The following is an 18,941-nucleotide window of genomic DNA, read 5'->3' as shown; positions in this document are numbered from 1 at the left end:
TCTTACTGTAACTCCTCCTTGGCTCTAGATTTAACTGTTCGAAGGATGTACCAAGGACAGAGAAACCTGTTAAATGACACATGAAACAATCAACCAAATCCAGAATGTGGAAAATTCTATCGGTCAAATGATCCAGTTGCTTCAATAAGTAAATGGCATCATCATCACCATCAACAACAAAAAGGGAAGGGGAATTGTTAATACAGTAGTCCCCCTTATCCATGGATTTGGCTTCCTGTGGTCAACTGCAGTCTGAAAATATTAAATGGAAAATTCCAGAAATAATTCATAAATTTCAAATTGCTCCATTCTGAGTAGTGTGATGAAATCTTGCTCTGTCCTGCCTGGGAAATGAATCATCTCTTTGTCCAGTGTATCCTGCCCATTTAGTAGCCCTCTTAGTTATCAGATTGGCTAGCCCAGTATCACAGTGCTTGTGTTTAAGTAAACCTTATTTTAATTAATAATGGCCCCAAAGTGCAAAAGTAGTGATGCTGGCAATTCAGATATGCCAAAAAGAAGCTGTAAATTTCTTTAAGTTGAAAAGGTGAAAGTTCTTGACAAAAAATCATATGCTGAAGTTGCTAAGATCTATGTTAAGGACGAAACTTCTATGGAATTTTAAAGAAGGAAAAAAGAAATTCATGCTGGTTTTGCTGTTGAATCTCAAACTGCAAAAGTTATAACCACAGTGCATGATGAGAAATTAAGATGGAAAAGGCATTAAATTTGTAAACAGAATATTTTGAGGGCCCATATACACATAACTCTTATTAAAGTATAATTGTTCTATTTTGTTATTGTTAATCTCTCACTGTGCCTAATTTATAAATTAAACTTTATCTGAGGTATGTATAGAAAAAGAACATGGTATATATATAGTTTGGTACTATCTGACATTTCAAGCATCCACTGGGGGTCTTGGAATGTATCCCCCTTGGATAAGGGGGGACTACTGTGTATCAAGAGGTTTAAGAGATATATCAATGAATGCAGTAAGCAGACCTTGTTTAGACCTGATTAAATAATCCAAAGTTTTTTGAGACGGGGAGGGGGGAGGAATTGAATATATACTAAGTATTAGAATTATTAAAGAATGATTTTTAATTGTGTTGGGTATGATAATGGTATTTTTAACGGTCCTTTTCTGCTAGAGACACACTGAAATATTTATAGGTGAAACTATATGATGTCCAGGGAATCTTTAACACACTTGAGGAAACAAAAATGCAGAAAGGGATAAATGAAATAAGAAAGGCAAAATCTTGATTGTTGTTGAAACTGGTTTATGAGTATATGAAAGTTCATTGTAGTTATTCTTTTATGTTTCAAAATTCTCTTATTAGAAAATTTAAAACAAATTTTCAACCTTTCTTTGTTCTAATTCCATGCCCAGTAAGAAACTTTCTGGTTTGATTTTCACCTTCCTCCATCCCACAAGAGGGGTGCTGTAACTAGGAGATGTAAACAGGCCTCATGGACCTACTCATTCTGAGTTTTCCTCATACTTTTCCTCAATTTTCTTAGCCCAGATCTTCAGTCTCAAGTTGTACCAGTTTGTTCAAAGGAAGGAGGGAGAAAGACGCAGAGAACCTTGAAGGGAGTAGCCGGCAAACAGGTTAAGTCACTTAAATCAGAAGACTGTCCCCCACTGGATTTGTATGAGATCACATGTTGTTTACATGACTGACTGCTGAATGTGGCCAGATTGTGCCTTGTTGTTCATTCCATTAGAGAAGAGTTGAGTCACAGGCTAATATTTAACAATCAGATTTCATACTGAAACCCAAATTTCCATCTTCTTAAAAAGATCTTATTTTCCATCCACACCGCAGAACTGCTGCTGCTCACGGAGGTTTGCCTTGTAAAACTTCTTTAATTCCACAAGGATGTTTGCTTTGGTTCAATCCCACTTCTTACGTGATAAATAGGAGCATATGCAAAACTAAGCACGCTATTACAGGGTTTCTTTGTGTTTAGCAAGGAAGGCAGGCAGCAGAGTAAGCAATGGGTCCCCACTTGCACTTGTCACGGGCCCATCGGAGCCACGAGGCCAGGTTTTGTTCTGCTCCACATTTCTCTCCACTCTGAGCCCCAGGCCACTGCGGGCCAGTGGAGAAGACCCGCAGTCCAAGGGACTGCATGTCCCAGATCTTCTTCACCTAGGGGACAGTGGGCAGTCGGACGAGTTGAGAGAGCACTACGGGCTGGAGAACACAGAGGGAGACGCCGCCAAGCCTCGCCCCGCCCTTCGGGAGCAGTCTAGCGACAACTGGACCCTCTCGCATCGTCCCTCTTCCCACACATCTCTCACCTGGAGCCCAATCTCCACCTCCTCTCCCAGGTCAGCACCCCCGGGTGACTATCTGTCGATACTTCAGTGTGTACCCCTAGCAGAGGAGTGTCAGAAAATAACCACCGCAACACCGACATCGCATGCAAAAAAACCCGACAAACTCCTAAAATCAGGAACACCTAAAAGCCTTTTGGAGCCCCACTGGCTCGGAAAGTCGTTTCCTGTCGGCTGGACTGCAGCCCCATCCAGGCAAGGCCTCCTCTCCCGGGTCAGGGCCTGCAAAGGCCGGGCGGGCCGCTCCTCTAGGCGGCACCGGACGCGCCTAAGGCCCCTGCACCCCAGAAGGGCTCTCACACCGACACCCGCCCAGCCTGGGTCTCGTGAAGTGCCCGTCGGCCCCTGGGCTCCGACCTTCCCGCTTTGCGCAGACCCCGAGTCCGGACGCCCCAGGGAACCCAATCTTCCAGATATGGGACCCGCCCTCCAACCGTCCAGATCTGGGACCCAAGCCCCGGCACAGGCCAGCAGAACTCTAAGCAGGATCTGCAAAGAAGGCGTCAGTCGACGCTTCCTCTCCACTCCGCCGTGCCGCGTTTACTCGGAGCGGGGTGTAGGCGCGCGCATGCGCACTGAGTGTAAACCGCTCGTTGGCAGGTGACCAAACCGACTGCGCAGCCAGAGAGCGGGAGGAAAGCCCCGAGCGTCCTGCGCGTGCGCACTCTCCCCTCGGCTGTGCATCCTGGCCTGGAAGACGCGCGCGGGGCGGGGCAGAGCGGACGCAGGGAGGGAGGCACCGCGCACGCGTATTCTGCGCCGGGTCTTGCTGCGTCGTTTGAGAGCTGGGCGCAGGTGCGCGCATGTGCACTGGGCGGAGGGCGCGCGTTGGCAGGTGTCTGGGCTGGGCGTCGGCGGGCGATGGGGTTGTTGGCGCTGCTGCTCATCGCGCTGTGCGCGCCGGGCGCCCGAGGGCTCTATTTCCACATCGGCGAGACCGAAAAGCGCTGCTTCATCGAGGAAATCCCCGACGAGACCATGGTTATCGGTCAGGCGGGGCGAGGGTGGACAGGGCCCTGCGTGTCCTTCCGACGCGGTCCGGCTCCCCGCTCCTAGCGGCGCCCTGTGGACGCCGGACCGTGGCCGGGGGAGCAGTGCCCCCTGCCCGGCGTCCTGGGAACCGCGGCGCCCCGCGGAGTGTGGGAGCCAGACGGACCAGGTAGGTTGTGACGGCTCTGTCTGCTCCGCAGGGAACTACCGCACCCAAATGTGGGATAAGCAGAAGGAGATCTTCCTACCCTCGACCCCCGGCCTGGGCATGCATGTGGAGGTGAAGGACCCTGAAGGCAAGGTAAGGCCACCTTCACTAGAGCTTTTGGGGTGGACAGAGCTCAGAAGACATGAGCTTGCACTTGGAGAGGTCAGAGTAGAGGCGGGGGCTTTCACTGACTGCTGTGCTGCAGGTGGTGCTGTCCCGGCAGTACGGCTCAGAGGGCCGCTTCACCTTCACTTCCCACACTCCTGGTGACCATCAGATCTGCCTGCACTCTAACTCTACCAGGATGGCTCTCTTTGCTGGCGGCAGACTGGTAAGAGAATTTTCTCTTTGACCATAGCTCAGAATCTCTCACTTGGTTACAAAATTTTGATTTATTATCCTTACCATTTGTAACACTTTGTGGCACAGTCACAAGCAAGAAATAGACGTTGCCCTTCTGTCCCACAGCCAGGGACAAGAGTGGGTTCCATAGCCTGGAACAGACCATCGGAGGTCCCACCACTTAGACACCATAACCTCAGAGTGTCTCTGACCATACGACTTTGGGGTCCAACCCTGTTTCCTTCTAGCGTGTGCACCTAGACATCCAGGTCGGGGAGCATGCCAACAACTACCCCGAGATTGCTGCCAAGGATAAACTGACGGAGCTGCAGCTCCGAGCCCGCCAGTTGCTGGATCAGGTGGAACAGATCCAGAAGGAGCAGGATTACCAAAGGGTAAGGGCATGTCACTGTACTTGGACATGGCAGGTGACCTTTATACCCACTACTCTTACTGGGAGTTTCTGCCTGGGGCCTTCCCTGCTTGGGAGGTCAGCTGTTCAAAGACTGGAACGGAGGGCTATCAGCCATTTTTCAGCTCCGTAGAATAAAGGGTAGAGAGGACACACTCTAGCAATAGCCATTGCCTACCTCTTTACATTGGGATCTTGCTGAAATGGTAAGAACATGATTTCTGTCCTAGCAGAGATGCTTGTGGAGGGGCAGCATGTCACTTCCTTGGGGCACTTCCAGGGGAACCAGAGGCAGTATTTCAAAAGGCGTTTGGTCCCACAGTTGAGTCGTCGCACAGGAGGGAGGGGCCTCGCAAATGCTGGGACTGTCTCTCCTGCACATTTAATCCTGCGTCCGTTGTCCTACGCAGTATCGTGAAGAGCGCTTCCGTCTGATCAGTGAGAGCACCAACCAGAGAGTCCTGTGGTGGTCCATCGCTCAGACCGTCATCCTCATCCTCACTGGCATCTGGCAGATGCGTCACCTCAAGAGCTTCTTTGAGGCCAAGAAGCTGGTGTAGTGCCCTCTCCATATGACCCTTTCCTGTCACCTCAGTTGTTTGGTACTTTCCCCACCCAATACCTTATCCATCTGGATTTTGAGGGAAGAAACAGTGAAAAAAAGAATATAAGCCACATTGGTTCCATGGCAACAAAGCATTCAGATCAGCCACTTGTTAACACTGGTTCTCAAGGACACAGGACATTGGTCCAAGCTTTCAAAGATCTGTCTTGGGGTTTGTGGGGAGTCAGAACTGACCCAGGACTGTCTTGCTTCTTTCGCCACTAGTGATTCTTCTCCATCCTGTCACAAAATGAGCAAATGTCTCTCCTGCTTTAAGCTCTCTCTTCGTCTGCTTAGAAAGTAGGCGACCAAAATGCCCCACCAAGGAGGCCCCACCTCACTGCTCCCCTGTCCTGGGTTCACTCAGTGGCTTTGTGAATGTAAATAAGGGGCAAAGGCCCCAGAGGATTGAAATGTTTTTCTATATATTAGAACTATTTTTTGATAAAATTATATATTTTCCTTCCTAGCTGAAGTGTTACTGCCTTTGTGTGACTAGCTAAAAACACCAATGCAGTCCCTTCTGCATTGTTTATCCATGCATTCTTGATAACTAACTACCATGGCAGCTCTCAGGATTTCAGTTCTCAGGGCCAGAAAGCAGACATGACAGCTGCTCTCAAGGCCTAATCAGAGGGCCAGGCAGAGACTTCTCTGGTACACCTGTGATTTCCATCACATAGGGCCCGAGTTCAGACTGAGGCAGTGACAGAGCTAGCACAAGGCAGGGCACTCTTACCCTTCCATTTCCCTTAACCTTTATTTAAGCTGTGGTAAATGTTTTCTTCATGGGAACCAGATTTGGTTATTTATACAGATTTTTCCAGTGAAATAAAGCGTGTTGTAGTAGCTGTGTTTGAAATGAAATAAGAGGCTGTGGGCAGAGGGGAGGAACAAAGGGAAATGGAGGAAAGGCTCTTGGTCTGGGTGCCTCTGCGGCTGACCCGGAGTGGATTTCAGCATGTGGGCTTGTGGTGCTAGAGCCTGGCCTGACTGGAGACTCCGGGGTTGTGGGAATGGACAGGGTGGTGGCTCAGCCATTCACAGAGGTCAACCAAGTAGACCTGTCAGCAAGGAATACTGTGAGGAGATTACGTACCCGTTTCTTAGCTCCCTGGAATTATAAATTTAAACACATCTTAGTGTACTTCCCTCATGCCCTTCTGCTGTATAAAGCTTAATGCCCTTAGTTGCCCATTCTTGACGTTTCATTTCGTGGTTTTATTTATTTAAAATACATTATTTATCTGATGTACAAAACTAAATTCTGCCCTTCTTGTTTTTCTCTTTACGTTCTATACTATTCCATGTGTGTACCTATTTTTACTTATAAAAGTATATGCAATTTAGTTTTATAGGCTTTGTCATTTAATATTTTTGTAGATATTTTAAAAATTCAAATTCTGGATGGCCACGTTAACGGTCCAGTGAGGTGAAATGCCATAAATGACTCTTCCAAAATTCTTTGGTATTTAAAATAGTTCTTAATTGTCTTCATAGAATTAACACAGGGAAAATCAGGTAGCCTTGGAACTAGTCAGCGTGTGGACCTCTGGCCTGAGCCTCTTGGGGAGCATGGGATGTGTCAGGAAGGGAACACATTTCTGCTCTGTGGCTGTTACTAGGAGTCTAGCCAGCAAATCAGACACTGGAGCCTGGACTGTGGGAATACAGGAAACTACACAGAAGTGCTGGGGTGGCCTTCAACAGCCTGTCCAGCTGTGCATCTTAATTATGCTGATACATCAGTGTGTCCTCAGTTTCTCCTCCTGTGAATTTTTTCATAGGAAGGGGAGTGGAGTGAGGACAAAGGTGGGAGTATAGCACACCTTTACACTGATGGGCACCTGGAATCTCGATTGCCAGAGGACAGGCTAATAGGTGGTGGCTATGGGGAAAAGAAGGATTTCCATACTGGTTTGTGGTATTCAGACACATTATGGCCTAGGAAAATGTTTTTGAAAGTTCGGCTACATCCAAGGAATTCTGGTGATGTTTCTCCCCCCAATACTACCTTGATTCCATTCTGAAAGTCTTGCTTTCTTAGGTTATATAACACCCTTATCAAACAGTCTTCTACCTCCTTACCACAAAAAGGGGGTGGGGCATAGGAGCCATTCTACTCATCTCATCATCCCTGGCCCAGTCCCCAGCTCTCACTAGGACTGGCAGTCCCCACCTCCATCTTTTGGTCCCAGCCCCACTTTACCTGTGGTGCATGAATTGCTCTCAGTTCTCACCCTAACAACAGCCAGAGCCTAACCTCTGGCTCTCGTGCTGGGCCCATGTCAGAGTAGATTCATAGGGTTATGTGAGAAACTCGTCAATATAGATTCCTGGGCAACACTCAGGTCCAGCTGATTAAGTAGGTTTATGTTTGGGGTGGTGTGGTAGGCAGAATAATAGCCTCCCAAAGATGTCCAATTAGATGTACTAATTCCTGAAACCTGTTACTATGTTACCAAACACGGCAAAGAGGAATTAAGGTTGCTATCATCTGCCTCTAAAATAGGGCAATTATCCTGGATTATTGGGGTGGGCCCAATATCATAACAAAGGTTCTTTAAAAATGGAAGAGGGAGGCAAAAGAAAGTTACAGCGATGCGAGGTGAGGATCCAACCCTCCATTAACAGCTTTGAAGACAGAGGAAGGGGGCCACAAGCCAAGGTGGGAGAGGCAAAAAAGGGATTATTCCTCTAGAGCCTCCAGAAGGGAATGCAGCTCTGCCAACATTGTAATTTCAGCCTAGTGAGGCCTCATCAGACTTCTGACCTACAGAACCATAAGATAATAAGTTTGTGTTAAGCCACTAAGTTTATGGTAATTTGTTACAGCAGCAATAGGAAACTAATACAGGTGGGGACTAAGAATCCCTGTTTTTTTTTTTTTTTTTGGCTGTGCTGCACCACTTGTGGGATCTCAGTTCCCCCGAACAGGAATTGAACGTGGGCCACCGGGTGAAAACCCGGAATCCTAACCACTAGGCAACCAGTGAACTCCCAAGAATTCTTATTTTTAACCAAGCTGTGCAGGCAACATGGGCTGCTAGGTTTGGGAACCCCAGAGCAACCTACCTTTTTGTTTCTCATGCCACTCATTCTTCCAACCTTCATCCTTGTACAATCCAATTGCTATAGCCTGTCCTTTGGATTGCCTGTGGCCCTGAACCTTAGCCCAGCCTCGGTGACCTCTGTTATATGCTGGTACACCCAGCGTCGCTTTCTACTCTCAAAGCCATTGCCCCGTTACAGATTCCCACGGTTCCCACCACTGCTACAGGCAAACAGCCCTGGAACACATATGCTGGTGCACTTCTCCTGAGCACAGTAGGTGGCAGGGCAATTAGTGCTTACACATAAACCTGACAGAGATCCCCCAGATGCATAATGGTAGGAAAGGGCGCAGGACTCACCAGTGTTTTCCAAACGTGGTAAGCTACCACCAGCAGCATGCCTGTTCTTAGGTAGTACACAGACGAGCACTCTAAACATTGATGTGTTTGTCAATATAACTAATGCTGGCATTACTGCTAGGGCGAGGCTGCCCCTGCCGCTGGTAACCTTAACCTAGAACGCCATTTGGAGGTCGTGTCAGGGAACTGGCGAGGACCCGAAGGGGGGGCGGGTCCCCGCGTCCCCGCGTCCCCGCGTCCCCGCGTCCCCGCGTCCCCGCGTCCCCGCCGCCCCTCGCCGCCCCTCGCCGCCCCTCCCCGAGACCCCGCGCCGCACGAGCTGCCGCAGCCGCAGCACCCCGGGTAACACCAGAAGCCATGGCTTCCGGGACGTGCTGACTCCTTTGAAGCTGATTGGTTGCTGCTCTGACCAGCCCACGCGTCGTCGCGCGCTCTTCCTGTCGCGCGTGCGCACTGTCACTACAGAGCAGCAGCATGGAGGAACCCGAAACGCTGGGCTTCGAACACATGGGCCTGGACCACCGGCTCCTACAGGTACAGGGGGGCGCTGAGGAGCCGGGCCGACGTGGAGAGGGGCGGCGGCAGGGCAGCGCGCCGCCTGAGCCGTCCCTTGTCTCCTCTAGGCCGTCACCGACCTGGGCTGGTCGCGACCCACGCTGATCCAGGAAAAGGCCATCCCACTGGCCCTGGAGGGGAAGGACCTCCTGGCCCGGGCCCGCACGGGTTCAGGGAAGACCGCCGCTTATGCCATTCCGATGCTGCAGCTGCTGCTCCACAAGAAGGCGGTGAGTCGGGGGAGGGGCCGGGAAAGGGAGCAGCAGGCGTCTGAGTTGCGTTGTGCCCTCTTGGAAAGCTGTGCCCGCCCCCCGCACGCACCCAAGTCTTTCCCAAGAACCGGGTTTTCTTTTGACCCCTTATCCGTGAAGCGTGGTCTGAGAGAACCTGGTGGTTTTGTGGTAAAACGCTCTGGCCTGGGATTCAGGTTACTTGGGTTCTAAGTCCGGGCCCTGCGACCACCATTCTTTGTGTAATCTTGAGTAAATCGCTTTCTCTTGTTTATACTATAAAAAGTAGGCACGTTTTCTCCTCTTATCTGTAGGATTATTGTGAAAAGCCAATGTCGTAACTGGTACATTTTAAGTAACTTTGTAACCATAAAGTAAGTTATCCTTTTTGGGGTCAGTGCTTGGGAAAATCGAGTCTTCTATCTACATTCTGAGGTGGGTAAAGTAAGTGAAGGGTTGACCAGACCACAACTGGATTGTTGTGAGGAAGTCACAGCAGTGGGTCAGATTGTCTGGAAGAGGTAGAGAAAAGCATGCGGTGGCCGTGATGACATGAACCGACTGGCTGAAGTCTTGCTCCAGACGCGCAGGCTCAGCGGCCACGGCTCACGGGCCCAGCCTCTCCGCGGCGTGTGGGATCCTCCCGGACTGGGGCACGAAGCCGCGTCCCCTGCATCGGCAGGCGGACTCTCAACCACTGCGCCACCAGGGAAGCCCTGGTTGAAATCTTTAATTCGTCTCTTGCAGACAGGCCCCGCGGTAGAGCAAGCTGTGAGAGCCCTTGTCCTTGTGCCGACCAAGGAACTGGCACGGCAGGCCCAGTCCATGATTCAGCAGCTGGCTGCCTACTGTGCTCGAGACATCCGGGTGGCCAATGTCTCAGCCGCTGAAGACTCAGCCTCTCAGAGGTGGGTGAAAGCAACAGGGCTGTAGGGGAATGAGTTTGCACTGGGATGTGGGTTTGGGTTTGTGTGCAGCAAGAAAGAGGGCTAATCCAGGGTGAGGTCCCAGCTGCTACCCTCTCCCCAATACTGAGGTGTTGCCCACCTGCAGAGCCGTGCTGATGGAGAAGCCCGATGTAGTGGTGGGGACCCCATCCCGCATATTAAACCACTTGCAACAAGACAACTTGAAACTGCAAGACTCCCTGGAGCTGCTGGTGGTCGATGAGGCTGATCTTCTTTTCTCCTTTGGCTTTGAGGAGGAACTCAAGAGTCTTCTCTGGTAAGGAAAAGGGGTTGTGAATAGACACTAGGACCTAGAGCGAGGGGGCCAGTTCACCTGCCACAGTTGTAGGCTTTGGAGCTGGCGTCTGATGGGGCTCTGTTTCATTTTAGTCACTTGCCCCGGATTTACCAGGCTTTTCTGATGTCGGCTACTTTTAATGAGGATGTACAAGCACTCAAGGAGCTGGTACTGCATAACCCGGTAAGGGCCCTGTGGAAGCATCTGGAGGCGTTGACATGATACTCAAAAGGACTTGCTTTTCCCTTCTCAAAGGAACCCTTTGTTATTTGGGGTGGGAAATTATTGGTTTAGCATTCCTGATTCTGATGTGCTAGAAGCCGGTAGTTGTAAACCGTCCCTCTATCCCCCAACCTAAAATCACTATGTAGTTCCAGATGTCCGCTGGGGGCTTCAAACCATGCTTTGCCTAAAGCCTGAGAAGGGACCCCCAAGGCGGGGGGGTTTGCTCAAAGGCTACTTTGAGCAGCAGGGCTAAAGTTCTTACCTTATGTGAACTTTACTCTTCAGAAAGATTGCTGCTATAGGGGTTTTCTCCTCACCACAGTCATTTATAGTGTTTCTCTTTGTTCTGTGCCCCAAACGTTTGTGTGTAGTTTTATGTTCTCTGTACACTACAACAGTTAGCGTGCTTTGAATTCTTATATTACACAGTTGGAGGGGACCCACGGTGCCCTGCACTAACCCGTTTGTGCTGTGGTTGGTGAGCCAGTGGCTTGCAGTAGCATTTCTGTCCTCTTTCCTGACCACAGGCCTGTCCTCCCCTAGGTTACCCTCAAGTTACAGGAGTCCCAGCTGCCAGGGCCAGACCAGTTACAGCAGTTTCAGGTGGTCTGTGAGACTGAGGAAGACAAATTTCTGTTGCTGTACGCCCTGCTCAAGCTGTCACTGATTCGGGGAAAGTCTCTGCTCTTTGTCAACACGATGGAGCGGAGTTACCGGCTGCGCCTGTTCCTGGAGCAGTTCAGCATCCCCGCCTGTGTGCTCAATGGAGAGCTCCCACTGCGCTCCAGGTGTGCCATCTCCCATGTTTTGGTTGAAGATGGTGCCCAGGCTCTGGGCTTGCCTGATCCTTGCTGACTTAATCTGTCTCAACTCTGCAGTACCTACTCTAATTCCATCTTCATTTGAGGAGGTTGAGGCACAAAGATTAAGTCGGGGAAGAGTTGAAGAAGAGGGAAGAGTCAGAAAGGGTGACCGTTATGACCAGGCAGGGGGCGGGAGAGGGACCTCCAGCCTGCTCTTGGGGCTCACTTGCGTCTGCTCTTGGGCCACAGGTGCCACATCATCTCACAGTTCAACCAAGGCTTCTATGACTGCGTCATAGCAACAGATGCTGAAGTTCTGGGGCCTCCGGTCAAGGGCAAGCAGCGGGGCAAAGGACCCAAGCGGAACAGGTGAGTCCACGCTTCTCTCCTCCCAGCCCTCCCCAGGGAGACCCGCTTTTCAGCCTTTCAGAAGACTGAGTATGGGGGCAGGGAGTGAAGGGCCAACACACGTGCTCCGTGGGCAGCATGAAGAGCCAGACGGCCTGGTTTGTTGGCGCGCCATCATCCTGTGAGGGGAGGTGGCCCAGCGTCCAGTGGCTGTGACTTTTGGGAAGGATCTTTCTTAGGGGGAAAGAGGAGTCCCCAGTCTCTGTCTGCCTAACGGGTTGGCTGGCTGGGAATTGTTCTCCGATTGCCTGTGGGCAGTGTTGCCCCAGAGCTGAGGTCAGAGCCCGGTTTGGCTGCCCCCACTACCCTAGTTCCTGTTCCCGTTCTGATGCTTAAGAGTCTTACACGTGTCGGGGTCCTGTAGTTCCATACAAGGCTTTGTGTAGAGATTTTGCTGATTAAATAAGCTTGAGAACGTGGCCTTGGAGGAGAGGAGGGGTCTGTCTGAGGTCGGGGTGTTTTCCTGCAGGGCTGCTGATCCGGAGGCTGGTGTGGCCCGCGGCATAGACTTCCACCACGTGTGTGCTGTGCTCAACTTTGATCTCCCCCCGACTCCCGAGGCCTACATACATCGGGCCGGCAGGTAGGAGAACTGGGGCGTGGCGGGCTGGGCACCTGGACGGAGGGCACACTGCAGGACACATAGCCAGAGACACGGGCTGGGCCGTCTCTCCTTGCAGGACGGCGCGTGCCAACAACCCAGGCATCGTCTTGACCTTCGTGCTGCCCACGGAGCAGTCCCATCTGGGCAAGATCGAGGAGCTTCTCAGCGGAGGTAAGAGCCCAGCTCGCACTGGCCTGCGCCAGGGCCAGGCTTCTGCCATGGCACCGTAGACCTGGTGGTGGTGATGGCAGCAGGGACACCGGCACGAGCAGCAGCCACCTGCACACTTGGCCACGCTGTGCGTCACGTCCCTCCACCTGTCCTTGCCCTTCCCTGGGTGGCAGGCACTGTCCCCCTTCACAGTCAAGCCAGCTGAGGTCCAGAGCCATCATGTAATTGGCCAAAGTCATGTTTATTCTCTGCCTCACGGGGCAGAAGGGCCAAGGGAAGAGGTTTGGGAGACAGGGTGGGACTGGTGGCATCTCAGACGAGACCTTGGGAGAGGGGGCTGCTGGGGGGTTTCTGCGCTGGCGCCTTCGGGAGGTCATGCTGTAGCGGGGCAGCCGGGCGGCGTTCCAGGCTGCAGGAAGAGCATGCTAGCCGGGGCTGGGCAGGGCTGCTCCACCCTCCAGCAGGTTATGGGTGGAGGGTCCAGCCTGGGCTTCTTGTGGGGCCTCACTGCTGCTCGCCACATGGGCCAAGAAAGGACATGCTCACCACCTGGCATTGAGCCCTGGGCTTGTGTAGAAGGTGGCCTGGGGCACCGCTTGACGGGGGATCGAGGGATGCCTCTGGGCCTTGCTTCTGAGGGACGACTCTGGGCCTTGCTTCTTTGTGCCCTGGTTTCCTTACCTGAAATGGGTGAAGCCCCTGCTGCACCGCCAACCCCCACCCCCGCCCCGTTTTCTTTTGTCGTAAACATCGAGTGACCCAGGGCGCTACTATGACAGACGGGTGTCTGACGGAGAGGGCTGGTGCTCCTCAGTGCTCCACGGCTGCCATCACGGGTACCTGGTGGCTGGAGTAGCCTGGAAGGAGGAGAGTGGGCGGGTGGAGAGGTCCTGAGGCTGAGAGATGTGACAGGAACCCAGGACGTGGGGACAACAAGTCGCCCTGGCCACAGCAGAGTGGATCGCCTGTTGCGAAGCGTCCGTGAGACCCAGGTGTTTTTGCGCACGTGTGCGCTGCGGGGAAGGAGTGGGCTGGCTCCCCGGCTGCCTCGCCCCAGGGTGAGGGGTGCCTCACCCCTACCTCTAAGCAGTAGGCCCCCACTAGACCCCAGCCTGAGCATTCAGCCCGGGGGAGCCTCACTGCCATCTCCTCCACAGGGAGTGGAGCCCCCGTCCTGCTTCCTTACCAGTTCCGCATGGAGGAGATCGAGGGCTTCCGCTACCGCTGCAGGGTGAGCGGGACCCCCTGGGGACGGGAGTGCTCAGAGCTTCTCTAGGACCCAGCGTCAGGCCCTTGCTGCTGAGCACCCCGGAACGGCACGAGGGCTGGCTCACAGCCCCTCCGTCTTGACCTTCGGTGTCTGCCCCCAGGACGCCATGCGCTCAGTGACTAAACAAGCCATCCGCGAGGCGAGGCTGAAGGAGATCAAGGAGGAGCTTCTGCACTCCGAGAAGCTCAAGGTGAGGGGCCGTGGGGAAGGAGGCTTCAGGGCATCACCCTTCCAGGAGGCTGGCCCAGCTATGAGCGTGAGAGGCAGTGAACTGGACAGCTAGCTGCACCTTCAGCAGGTCGGTGGGGAGGAAACAGGCCAAGAGCGGGTGAAGGACGCCAGCTGTCCTGTTGGGAGGTGAATCAGCCTGGCCTCTGTGGTGGACCGTGTCCATCAGAATCACAGCTCCTGGAGTTTATTCTCTTGAGGTGCACAGTCGCACGTGTGCCCGCGTTCGTCATGACTCCCCAGGTGGAAACACCCGGGAGTCCTCCACAGAGACGCGGGAAGCCAAGTCGGGTGCATCCACGTGGTGCGTGTTACACAGAAAAGGAAGAGGCGGCTGTTTGTGTGTCAGTGCAGGACGGCCCGTGGGGTGATGATCAGTGAGGAGGGTGCGGCAGCCTCCTGACCTCCCCACAGCAAGGGGAGTGGGAATGGGGACACATGCCTTCCCACATGTGCAGAGCACGTGAGGGGCGGTGAGAAACCAGATCAGGAGCGGCTCCGGAGTGGGACCAGGTGACCACAGATGAAGGCGGTGTGAAACCTTAGCCCTTGAAATTCTGAAAGACCGATGACCTGTTCAGAAACTCCCCTGTGAAATTGCAAAAGGAGGACTGACCCTGCAGTGCCCGCTTCTCTCCCCCGCCAGACGTACTTTGAAGACAACCCCAGGGATCTCCAGCTGCTGCGGCACGACCTACCGTTGCACCCCGCTGTGGTGAAGCCTCACCTGGGCCACGTCCCTGACTACCTGGGTAAGCAGGGCTGGGGGACGGGGTGGGCGTTTGTCCCTCAGCTGCCGTGCACTGGGCTGACACAGGACCACGGGGACTGGGCAGCAAGCATGTACACAGACACAAACGCACCTCTGTTCACTCGCTTGAACTCATCCACACAGCCTCCTGGGTAGGCATTGCTCTCTCTGTTGGGGAGACAGGAAACCGGGCGTTCAAGGCCAGGGGTTTTTGCCCCAGAGCCTGGCCCAGTGAAAGAGCGAGCCAGTACCTGGCCAAGCAGCTGACTGGGCGTGGAAGGGAGTGACCAGGGGCAGGGGGGTGGGTCACAGGTAAGAGGCAGTGCTGCTTGAGCTGGAGAAGACTCGGGATTAGTGACCGGGCCAAGCCGGGGGCTGGGCGGTGGCCGGAGTCCCTAGACCAGTTGGCAGAGGGGACAGAGAACAGACCTTGTGGGGACAAGGGATGTCTGGGTTGCAGCTGTGAGGACAAGAATGGACCCTGAGATGGTTTCTATGATGTAGAGGAGGCCAAAGCCCAGCTGAGGTGTTCAGGAGCCTGGCTCCATTTACACCTGGGTAACGACGTCCCTTGTGTCTTAGGTAACGGGTATGTGTGACTTTTATGCTGAAGATGCTTAAAGTGGGTTAGGGAAGAGGAGTGGTGAGTGCAGGCCCCCTTCCCCAGCACCCCCCTGGATTGGCATAAACTGGCAGGTGTGGCAGGAGAGGCCCCAGCGAGTGGAAGGGAAGGATCCAGGAGATACGGGAAGATACCAGGTTCCCCCAGGCCAGTGAGCTGGAGGGGACACCAGCCGGGGTCCTGGTCTGCGGAGTGAGAAGGCAGGGGGCAGAGGCGGTGGGAGTGCTCTCGGGTGTGGCTGCTTGAGGTGGGACCTCAGTTCCCTGAGCAGGAGTCGCACTCGGACTGTGGTGGTGAGAGCGGCGTATCCTAGCCCCCAGACCGCCAGAAATAGTAGTGCCTAGGAGCAGGGCCCTGGCGTTTGTCTGCTTTGAAGAAAGAATTCAGCAATTCTTTAAAATTCAGCGAAAAGTAGTGAGGTAAGTAAAGTTTTATTAGGAGGGAGGATAGGTGCAGAGAAGCGTGGGTGGGCTCAGAGGGAGAGAGACCGCGAGCCAGCCGCGAGCTTTCGGGGTGCTTTAAGTCACTTACATGGAGGCAGTTTTCCAGTTTTCATCTGGCCAGTCATCTTGCTTTATCTGGCTCCAGGTCCATGTCTGGTCTGACTCAGGGCCCTGCGGGATGTGCGCGTGCATCTTATAGCCAAGATGGATTCCAGCACGAGGGTGTTTGGGAGGTTAGCAGACCATATTATGGTCTATCACCCCCTCCCGTGAGGAACTGTTTTGCTCATGCATAGTCTGGGGGGTCTCCTTGACCCCAAGGATTAGAAATATGTGGTTTCCTTATCTTTTTTTTTTTTTTTTTTTTTTGCGGTACGCGGACCTCTCACTGCCGTGGCCTCTCCCGTTGCGGAGCACAGGCTCTGGACACGCAGGCCCAGCGGCCATGGCTCGCGAGCCCAGCCGCTCCGCGGCATGTGGGATCTTCCCGGACCGGGGCACGAACCCGTGTCCCCTGCATTGGCAGGCGGACTCTCAACCACTGCGCCACCAGGGAAGCCCTGATCTCCTTATCTTTTACCTAAGCAGCGCTTAACCCCTCTCTTGTTCCTGCCATTCCGGAGACAAAGTCCAGCTGCTTATCCTGTTCCTATTATTATCTTTATTTTCAAAGTGTAAACTGGAGGCTAGTTGTAAATGTCTAACCTGGGGCCCATCTATCTCCTGCCTCAGGAGGGAACTCCATCCTCTTTGTCACAAAGGAGCAAAGTCATTGCCAAAAGCGTGTGACCTAAAGGGGTCAAGGTGACGTGGGAGGGTGTGGCGGTGTGATGCCCAGAGGCCTGTCAGGACCTGTGTGGCCTGGCCGGATGGGACCCTGTGCTGTGCCATGGGCAGTTGGGAGTGACAGCAGAGCCCAGGGATCATGTAGCAGGTCACGAGCAGTGATGGTGGCGCCTGACAGGTGAGGAAGGATATGGGAGGAGGGACCACATAGGAAGAAATCACATGTAGGGTTTTTTTGTTTCAGCAGCATTTTCTTTCCTTTTTTTTTTCCCTGCGGTACGCGGGCCTCTCACTGCTGTGGTCTCTCCTGTTGCGGAGCACAGGCTCTGGACGCACAGGCTCAGCGGCCATGGCTCACGGGCCCAGCTGCTCTGTGGCATGTGGGGTCTTCCCGGACCGGGGCACGAACCCGTGTCCCCTGCATCGGCAGGCGGACTCTCAACCACTGCGCCACCAGGGAAGCCCCCCCTTTTTTTTTTACTTTTTTAATACTTACTTATTTGGCTGCACCGGGTCTTAGTTGTGGCACGCAGGATCTTCGTTGTGGCATGCGTGATCTTTAGTTGCAGCGTGTGGGATCTTTAGTTGTGGCATGCGGGCTTTTAGTTGCGGCATACGGGAACTAGGTCCCTGACCAGGGATCTAACCTGGGCCCCTCCTGCATTGGGAGAGCAGAGTCTTAACCACTGAACCACCAGAGAAGTCCCAGCATTTTCTTTTTTCTGTTACATACTTACTGTGACAAATCTAAATACTGTAAAGAAGTGTTTTAGACAGTGAAAGTCCCCAGAATCCCACACCTGGGGATAGCTGTTATTCTGGCCCTGTTTATGTGTGATAATAGAGAGTCATGTGTTCTTAGGCATTTAAAGTGTGGACTGGAGTGCCAGGCACTGGCTCAGAGTGGGAGAGAGCACCCTGGGAGCCAGCTGGAGGGTGGAGCTGGCGGGCTGTCTGACGCTGGCTGAGGAGAGGGGCTGGAGCTGGCGCACGGGGTGGGCAGTGGCCGCTGAACCAGCTATCTCTTCCAGTTCCTCCTGCTCTTCGTGGCCTCATCCGCCCTCACAAGAAGCGGAAGAAGCCCCCTTCCTCTAAGAAGGCCAAGGTATGTCCCCTGGGGCCTCGGTGATAGCTGCAGGGCTCCCCTCCCACCTGGTTCCATTGTCGCCAGGATGTGCCGTCCCTTGCCCTCAGGAGGGAGGAGAGAAGTCCCGAGGACTGGCGCCAAACTCCAGGCCACTGATCAAAGTTGTGGGTGCTGGGGCTCTCCCTTGGCCACCCACGGGGCAGGTTCAGGAGCAAAGGGGGACCTGCTGTTCTGTCCCCACTGCCCTCCTCATCCTTCAAGTTACAGGAGGAAGAAGGTGGGCCCCTGCGGTGTCCACAGCAGCTCCTGTCCTTGGCTCACGGCCTGTACGGCTTGCCAAGTGGCAACGGCACCCCCTTCTCTGAGTCTGTCTCCTTTTGCACGCACGGACGTCCGCTCGCCACAGCTAATCTACAGTTTTGCCCCCACAGAAGGCGAAAACGCAGAACCCACTGCGCAGCTTCAGGCACAGAGAAGAGAAGCGCGGAGCCACAGCAGCGCCCTCCTAAGCTTGTCCAGGGCCTCTCCCGGGGCTGAGCACAGAGTGTGGAGCAGGCTTCCCAGCCTGGAGGGAACTTGATTCCCGCACTGGATGGACTGGATTCGGGGCAGGCAGCACTGTGGCCCTCTAGATTTATGGCCAGGGTGGTGCTTTGCCTTTAACAACAGAATAAAAATCTTAGCTGTCCTGGTTTGTGCCTCCTGCCTGTAGGAAGGGGCCATCCCTGGAAACCTTGGGAATCAGAAACCACTTCCAGTAAGCAGTGCCTGGCTCTCTGCCTGCTGTGTACAGTGACTCCTTGGCCAGAAGAGGTCAGCCATGCAGTGCTGCAACCTGGTGCCTTCGGGCCCAGGAGACACCTGCTCTCCTCTGGGTCTCTGGCCTAACTGCCCGCAGCTCCGGCCTTCCTGTCTAGGATCAGGCTGACAGCCTCCCTTCCCCGAAGCTTGGAAACGACTTTTCGCCTGCAGGGAAGATGGTCCTTCCTGATGACACCTGTTTCTCCAGGTACGGACATGTTGTAAATGCAGCCTTCCAGTCTCTCAGGCAGCCAGGGACAGCTGTCTCTCCTCCCCAAACTGCTCTCTGCTCCGTTCAGCACACCTGGGGGCGGTTTTTTTTTTTTTTTTTTTTTTTCCAGTTCAAACTCATTTTCCTTTTATTCAAGTCCAAGTTATCGATAAGTTACATGG

At 53.5% G+C, this 18,941-nt stretch overlaps 2 protein-coding genes across 4 annotated transcripts; both read left to right on the top strand.

The window, feature by feature from the left end:
• Positions 1 to 3,211: 3,211 nt before the first annotated feature.
• TMED4 (transmembrane p24 trafficking protein 4) lies at positions 3,212 to 4,907 on the top strand (the record flags this gene model as incomplete). Its single annotated transcript, XM_079710884.1, has 5 exons — positions 3,212 to 3,338; positions 3,541 to 3,641; positions 3,754 to 3,879; positions 4,139 to 4,285; positions 4,713 to 4,907. 5 exons carry the CDS (start codon positions 3,212 to 3,214, stop codon positions 4,860 to 4,862), a joined length of 651 nt encoding a protein of 216 aa, XP_079567010.1. The 3' UTR covers positions 4,863 to 4,907.
• A 3,886-nt stretch (positions 4,908 to 8,793) lies between these two features.
• DDX56 (DEAD-box helicase 56) lies at positions 8,794 to 18,433 on the top strand (the record flags this gene model as incomplete). 3 transcript variants are annotated; one of them, XM_079710876.1, is made up of 14 exons in its annotated part: positions 8,794 to 8,853; positions 8,943 to 9,104; positions 9,906 to 10,012; positions 10,158 to 10,328; positions 10,442 to 10,532; positions 11,118 to 11,362; positions 11,627 to 11,746; positions 12,255 to 12,368; positions 12,466 to 12,560; positions 13,718 to 13,791; positions 13,931 to 14,020; positions 14,705 to 14,810; positions 17,692 to 17,765; positions 18,179 to 18,433. In XM_079710876.1, the coding sequence occupies 14 exons, from the start codon at positions 8,794 to 8,796 to the stop codon at positions 18,254 to 18,256; spliced, it is 1,587 nt and encodes a 528-aa protein (XP_079567002.1). In that variant the 3' UTR covers positions 18,257 to 18,433. The 3 variants fall into 3 exon arrangements, with proteins under 3 accessions (XP_079567002.1, XP_079567001.1, XP_079567003.1); XM_079710875.1 differs by having other exon boundaries at positions 9,852 to 10,012; XM_079710877.1 differs by lacking the exon at positions 11,627 to 11,746 and having other exon boundaries at positions 9,852 to 10,012.
• Between the last annotated feature and the right edge of the window lie 508 nt (positions 18,434 to 18,941).

This window comes from Hyperoodon ampullatus (assembly GCF_949752795.1).
Source record: "Hyperoodon ampullatus genome assembly, chromosome: 9".
NCBI lineage: Eukaryota > Metazoa > Chordata > Mammalia > Artiodactyla > Ziphiidae > Hyperoodon > Hyperoodon ampullatus.
Note: the sequence above shows the minus strand (reverse complement) of the source record. Positions and strands in the feature narration are given on the sequence as shown.